This window comes from Scardinius erythrophthalmus (genome assembly GCF_964197995.2).
Source record: "Scardinius erythrophthalmus genome assembly, chromosome: 3".
Taxonomy (NCBI): Eukaryota; Metazoa; Chordata; class Actinopteri; order Cypriniformes; family Leuciscidae; genus Scardinius; species Scardinius erythrophthalmus.
Window position 1 is genome coordinate 51,343,601 of NC_138223.1, and position 7,500 is coordinate 51,351,100.

General features: G+C 36.3%; 1 protein-coding gene across 1 annotated transcript in view; it reads left to right on the top strand.

Moving 5' to 3' along the window:
* Window positions 1–7,500, top strand: part of mycbpap (mycbp associated protein) — a gene marked incomplete at both ends in the record, with an annotated part of 22,944 nt that overhangs the window by 4,777 nt on the left and 10,667 nt on the right. The window contains 6 exons of the mRNA XM_081360768.1: window positions 467–635; window positions 708–814; window positions 2,447–2,615; window positions 4,285–4,379; window positions 5,439–5,589; window positions 7,109–7,209. Coding sequence (XP_081216894.1) covers window positions 467–635; window positions 708–814; window positions 2,447–2,615; window positions 4,285–4,379; window positions 5,439–5,589; window positions 7,109–7,209 — 792 coding nt within the window. The remainder of the gene's footprint in view (window positions 1–466; window positions 636–707; window positions 815–2,446; window positions 2,616–4,284; window positions 4,380–5,438; window positions 5,590–7,108; window positions 7,210–7,500) is intronic.

A 7,500-nucleotide genomic window follows, 5' to 3' on the forward strand; every position in this document is an offset into this window, starting at 1 on the left:
TGTAACTTTTGATCAATTTAATTAATCCTTGATGAATAAAAATATTGATTTCTGTTATTCATTTCCCCCAAAAAATAAAATAAAAAATCTTACTGAGCCCAAACTTTTGAACTGTAGTGTTTAATGTTAAAAACGAGTATATTTCAGTTCTTTCTATTCATCATAGAATCCTGAAATAAAAATGTAAATATCTTTTTTCAACATCGATAATAATCATAAATGTTTCTTGAGCATCAAATCATCATATCAGAATGATTTCTGAAGGATCATGTGACACTGAAGACTGGAGTAATGATGCTGAAAATTCAGCTTTGACCACAGGAATAAATTACACTTTACAAATTGTAATAATATTTCACAATATTACAGTTTTTTGTATTTTTAATCAAAGAAATGCAGCCTTGGTGAGCAGAAGAGACTTTTGGCTGGTAGTGTCTAACATTTCATGTTGCTTTATTCTGTGCAGCTGCGAGTCCCTAAACCACCCACTGATTCCCAGAAGCCCAAATCCATGACCCGCGTGTACGTGCGTAAGACACGCCCCCCAGACGAGGTCTGCAGAAAGGTCCGGGTTACCGTAGCGAGGCCCCTCCCACAAGACCACGAGACTCCGCCTCCCTCATTTGAATATGCAGGTCGGTGGGTGTGGCTTTGAGCAGGAAGTTCAGTGTGACGGACGTTTTTTGACTCGCTCTCTGTGCCTGAAGGTCCCGGTGGGCTGCGGTTTGACGTGCAGGGGATGGTGCTGCCCCACAGCATTCTGGGAAGCCTGGAGGATTTTAGGACAGAGATGCAGCTGCGAGGGGAGACGGAGGTGAGAGTCGCAGAAAGCGGAAATGGCACATCATTTTTCAACAGGGCCTGACAGATGTTTGTGGTGTTTTAATAATTAATTTTCCCTGCATTATTAGTTGCTGAATGAAATCCAGTATTTGTTTCTTAATCATTTCGGGTTGTTGATTCCACAAACAGTGCTGTTTTGCTCCAGCACGTCACATTCGTTGCATTTTTGCTTTCGACAACCATTTGTATGGTATCGTATTGCCCCTATTGGCCAGAAGAAACGCCATAAAGACATGATTCATATCTTCCTCCTAGCAGATACAACTTTCTGTTCAACTCTCAGATGATTTGCACATACAGTACAGGTCAAAAGTTTGGAAACATTACGTAAGACTCTCATGATAAGTCTCTACTGCTCAAGGCTGCGTTTATTTGATCAAAAATACAGAAAAAAAACAGTAATATTGTGAAATATAACTTAAAATAATAGTTTAAGTTTTCTATTTGAATGTACTTTAAAAAATAATTTATTCCTGTGATGCAAAGCTGAATTTTCAGCATGATTACTCCAGTCTTCAGTGTCAGATGTGACATCCAGTCTATGATCCTTTAGAAATCACTCTAATATTCTGATTTATTATGAGCGTTGGAAACAGTTCTGCTGTCTAATATATTTGATGAATAAAAGGTTAATAAGAACTGCATTTATTCAAAATAAACAAATATTTTCTAATGATATAGCCTAAATCTTCTTTACTATCACTTTTTAATCAATTTAACACATCCTTGCTGAATAAAAGTATTGATTTATTTCAAAAAAAGAAAGAAAAAAAAATTACTGACCCCAAATTACAATGACCACTAGTGTATATTGTTGTTACAAAAGATTTCTATTTTTAAAACATTTGCTTCTATTTTTTTTTTTTTACTTTTTATTCATCAAAGTATCCTAAAAAAGTATCACAGGTTATGAAAAAATATAACTGTTTCCAACTTTGATAATGAATCATCATATTAGACTGATTTCTAAAGGATCGTGTGATAGACTGGAGTAATGATCCTGAAAATTCAGCTTTGCATCGCAGAAATAAATGATAATTTAAAGTATAATAAATTGAAAACCAATTATTTTACATTGTAATAATATATCACATTATCACATTATTATGTTTTTCTGTACTTTTGATCAAATAAATGCAGGCTTGATGAGCAGAAGAAACTTCTTTCAATTACATTAAAAACAGTAATGTTTCCAAACTTTTGGCCTGTACTGTATGTGACATTATTGTATTGCCTAATCCTGATTTGAAGGTACTAATAATGGCCAGTGACAGAGGAATGTTTTCTGCTACATCTGTGGGTGTTTCACATCATCCAAACAGAGACAGGAAATTACAGATTTTGTGAAAAAGCTTATTTGTTCATTGTAAACTTGTTTCTGTTAAGACATTAAATGGAGTATTGCTGATTGTTAAATTAAATTATACATTTTGAATACTTATTTTTGACTTATTTTTCATTTGATGAGTTCATCAGTGCTGATGCATATATAGAATTTGAAAGATCTGACGGAACTTTTTTATTGATATTTTTGAACTCATTAGATTTTTTATTTATTTTTTCAAGATGCAGGATTGTTATACATAAATGTTGTTCTCTTCAGCTTGTACAGCGGATTCCAGACGCACAGAAACTCCTTCCTCTAGTGGTGGAGACTGAGAATGACAGCGATGATGAGGCCGAAGAAATGGGGCGGAGCCACCAGAGCCACGCCCTCCAGCACTGGTACCGTCACATGACCGAGAGACGCAGACAGCAGGACTTCATTTCACGTGAGTCCGTCTGACGTGTTTATCAGTAGTAGAGTACAAATGTAATTTTGGCCTGTCAAAATGTATCTGTGCACTTAAGATATTAATGAAATACATTTGAGTCTTTTAAATTAGCATCATCTAAATTTGATACTATCACTTTTAAATTTCATTCTGCTTTCAAAAGACTGGCAAGAAACTATGAGATTTATAGTGATTATAAAAAAACTTATTAAACTTAAAACTTAACTTTTATTATATGTACCATTGTTCTTTCATAGTGTCATAGTGACCGATAGCTTCAGTGATTATAAAAGGAGTAAATCAGTCACAATCTGAATAAAAGTTTTTGTTTTTCATGAGACTGTGTGTCTTCCTACTTTTTTCTATATGTTAGCAAGTGGAAATGTTTAATAAATCAATAAGTGCTCCTCTGCTGCCATCTACTGGTTATAGTGTCATTTCATGTATTTTTTTTTTATAAAACTGTTTGTTTGCCAAGAAGTTTGTTCTCCTACATCTTTAAACTTTAAGTTTTACAAATCATCACAATAAATATAAAGAGTAAAAAGTATGAATTTCTTTGTGAATTTCACTCTCAAAGGGTTGGATAAGATGAATAATGTAAAAAAAACACATTCTGCCACAATACCATGGTTACACTACGAAGCGTTGCTTCATTAAATCCATGGTGAATGTTTCTGATTTGTGGATTGAAAAGCCTTCTATAACTTGTTTATTCATGGCACAATATTTCTCCAGCTTTCCACATCAGCGCTGTTTGATCTAATATGGTTTATAACAGAGAATTCTGTGCTGAATTTAAGTGTTTCCCACGAGGGGTGCATCAATATATCGCAATGCAAAAATGCAACAATATTATGTATCTTTTGTATAGTGACAATGTGTATTGTGTTTAGTTAACCCAAAATAAAAAATACTGTGAGGAAAAAATTCAAGTTTTCCGAGTTTTAGTGTCAGTACTACATTAAACTACTATATATAATGTTGAATATAATGTATAATAATGCAATGGGGGAATATTTGTGCCAAATGTCTGATGTTACCAGTATAAAGTGGCCTACATTATTTTAAATGTATCTAGTCTGAGCGCAAGCATATTCGTCTAAAATGATTCAGTATTTTCAGCTTCAGAATCATGAATATTGTTATTCCGGTGTCTCTATTGTCCTGTGCGTTAGGTTACCAGCACCAAGCCTGTTCATTTACACACACTATGTAATACCAAATTTAGCATTTTATCATATGTCTTGGAGAATCGCAATGATATGGCATCGTGAGTTCAGTATCGTGATATGCATCGACTCATGACATGAGTGTATCGTTACACTAGATCTCGTATTTTCACGTATTTGTTAGATGTGTTGTGTTGACCGCTGAAACAATGCACTTGACTCAAATGAGTCCAAAAGACAGTGTATCTGACGGGATGCCGATCTTTATATAACTAGTCCTGCGGTCTGGTGTCCATCTATGGAGAAGCTTTGCTAAAGCGATGAGTCAGTAAAGACTGCAGCCCACTCCAGACCGCATCAGAGGCCGTTTCCTATAGCGCCCTTGCATCAAGCACACACTCAGACTCCACAGGCGGGCTGTTGTGTAACGGGGTTATATCCTGTAATGATGATATTCATCTGATGAAAAGCTCTACATGCTGTGTGTGTTTCAGGGTTCCTGCAGAAGCCAGCGGCGTCTCTCCTGATGAACCGCTCCGGCAGATTCAGACGGATGCAGGAACAGAGGGATCTGATACACAGAGGACATGTGAGGCTCGCTCTATACTGTGGTTATACACGTGTCAGGTGATCAATCTCAGGCCTGTTCGCAGTGGAGGACACCGACATGCTTTCCCATGCGTCTGTTGTGTGTTATATCACAGCATGTGGGCTGAGATAAATCATGTGGAAGAGTTGAATCACTCAGTTTTCCCTGCTCACGATTATTTCCTGTTTCTAGGAAGGAGTTATCCGTGTTGCTTCTTATATTTATGGCTGTTATAGTGCAGAACTGTCCTGCAGTAGCTTCACTTACACGCTGAAACAAAGCCAGAACAAAAATGCACTGAGTTTTACATTATGTGTGCAATTTGTTCTGATAAATACATTTCTGATCTGATGTATTTCCTTAAAAAAAAATAATAATAATAATTCTAGGCTTAATTATACTGTATATTTAGCATTCAACAGTTTGTGATCTGGAAGATTCTCTTCTTCTCACCAATTTGATCAAAAATACAGTACAATTGTTAAATATATTTTTACAATTTAAAATAAAAATGTTCTATTGTAATTGTTTTTTTGTTTGTTTTATGCCCTGTGATTCAAAGCTGAATATTCAGCATCAAAAGGACGAGAAGATTTGGATCTGTTTGCAGCAGAAGTAGTTTATTTCCAAAAATAAGTCAAATCAAGTCATTTTTATTGAAATAGTTCTTTATAGGTTGTTTAAAAGCAGCAGGAAAATAGTCTCAATGATGCAAACAGAATTAAAAAAGGTTTTCCTGTAAAGTAGCTGTAAAAACACAATAGTAAAGAGTCATTATTCAGTTGAAGTCCATTCAGTGTTGATTCAGTTCAGTTCAATAACTGTGTAAAGCCACACATAAAGGCTAATATTACTCATTAATAAAATAAAGTTCATTTATAACAGCGATATAATGCTAGTACGGATCATAGGGAGTGTGTGAATGTGTATCTTCAATGTGCTGTGAGTCAGTTTGGATGAAAGCACATGAATATTAAGTCACAGTGTTTGATGAGCTGTCCTGCGTGTTGCTAACGCTCCAGGCGTGTTCGTGGTGTGTGTGTGTGTGTGTGTGTTCAGGGTCGGCGTGTGGGCCGTGAGTTCTGGAATCTCCCGCAGCGTTACGGAGACGAGATGAGCGGGATCACAGCCACTCTCACACAGAGCGAGAGAGGAAACCCTCCAGACGTCACACGCATCGGACACACGCTCGCCACGCGCCTCGAGTCAGGTGACCTTTCAACACACTTCCAATGCACTGATTTTCCAGTGTTTTTCCATGTAAACGCTCTAGTCGGACGTTTTGTGACCATTGAAAAAACTCTAAAAACACGAGGCTCAAGTCAAAATCAGGATTACTTAATTGTATTGTAAAAATTGTGGAAAAAAATGCTTCAAAATGATTGCATTAATTTTATCGAGTACTATAAAATTTCCTCAAAATATAAAATAAAAAATAGTATTGAACTAAAAAACAGTTACATTTGAGGTGTTTGGACACTTTTGAGTCTGACCCCTGTTTAATGCTTTTTATTTTATTATTATTATTATTATTTATTAACCCTATAAAGCCTACTGTATCTTATCTGATACACGCTTTCTGTCTCTGACTGATAGTTCACACTTTCTTAACAAAAGTGAAAAGTCTTTCAGCTCGTGCTTCACGTGTCTTTGATTTTCATCAAGTACATGTGAGAGTGACTTTGATATTCTTCAAGATGAACACTTGCTGGACTGAAGCAGCTGTGTACTTGATCATTTCATAGAAACATCTGCAGGCGTCTAATATGATTCATCAGGCTCTTGATGAAGGCTTATTTGTTCATCTCTCAATCATTGCAGGGATTGCATTATGTTTTAAAACTACAGAGCTTTGATCATAAATCTAAGCGTTTGCATATTATCTTACTAAGACATTATTGGCAGATATAGAGATGGCTGATATTCATTATGATATTAATGCAGTTTATGTAAGTATCTGCTGTACTGTTATAAATATCTAGAATTTAATTCACTTTTTGTCCATATAAATATCAGCATCTGCACCAAATTGCATATTTTTGCTCAGTTTGCCATATTCTCACTATAAGAGCCATAAAAGCCTGATGTATGAAATATGATACTCAACAAAAAACACATGCAAACGTTTCTTTATTTTTAATTTTTTTACATTTTGTCTAAAGGTTGAAACTCTTCCGTTTAACAAGTTCGATTTTTCTGACTATTTCAAATGTCAGGCTTAATTAAATTTCACATTTAAAAACATAATTACATTGTCTTCAAAACGCCATCAGTTTCACAGCCTGTGTTGTTATGCGACGCCACGAGCTCGACACACGTGTCAGAATCAGGCTTTTCTCCTCCAGATCTCATCGACGTTACATAATACGACAACAGCAACAGACGGCAAACATGTGTCATGAGAAAATCAACTTTTTTCACATATGTAATCTTGTAATCTGTTCTCCACAGCAACAGTCTCTTTATGTATATAACCTGTTGATCATGAGAACTGAACCCAGTGCGGTTAGGCTATTCAATGAAGGATGTGAGATCAGACTGTTGTTGATTCCCGTCTGGAGTCGACTCTTTGTAATGAATAACAAGGTCATTTGCAGATTGATTCCGTCAAAGGAAAGGAAATCAGTTTGTCTGCCTTTTCATCAGTACACAATCGCCACATACATAACACACAGATTGCAGGAGAGCTAGTGCAATTCTCCCTGAATGTGTTTGTGGTGTGTTTATAGGTAATGGTGTGTGTGACGAGCTCAGCAGCGGCTGGGATCAGAGTTTGTACCTTCAGCAGCGACTTCATGAACTCAAGGACACGCGGAGAGACTTCAGTCCTGTAAGACACACACACACATTCTTGTACATCTATCTTTATGAGGACATTCATTGACACAATGCAATCTCTAGCCGTTCACCCTAACCTTACCCATCACAACTAAGTGCCTAACTCGACCACTGACCCTTAACCTCATCATAACCTTATCCCTAAAACCAAGTCTTGACCCTCAAACAGGTCTTTAAAGGCTCTCTGAAAGTGAAGACCGGCCATATGTATTTGTCCTTTAGTTGTAAATTTATTGTCCCTCTGCAGACGTACATGTATAGTTCCAGAACGTAGGCAAAACCA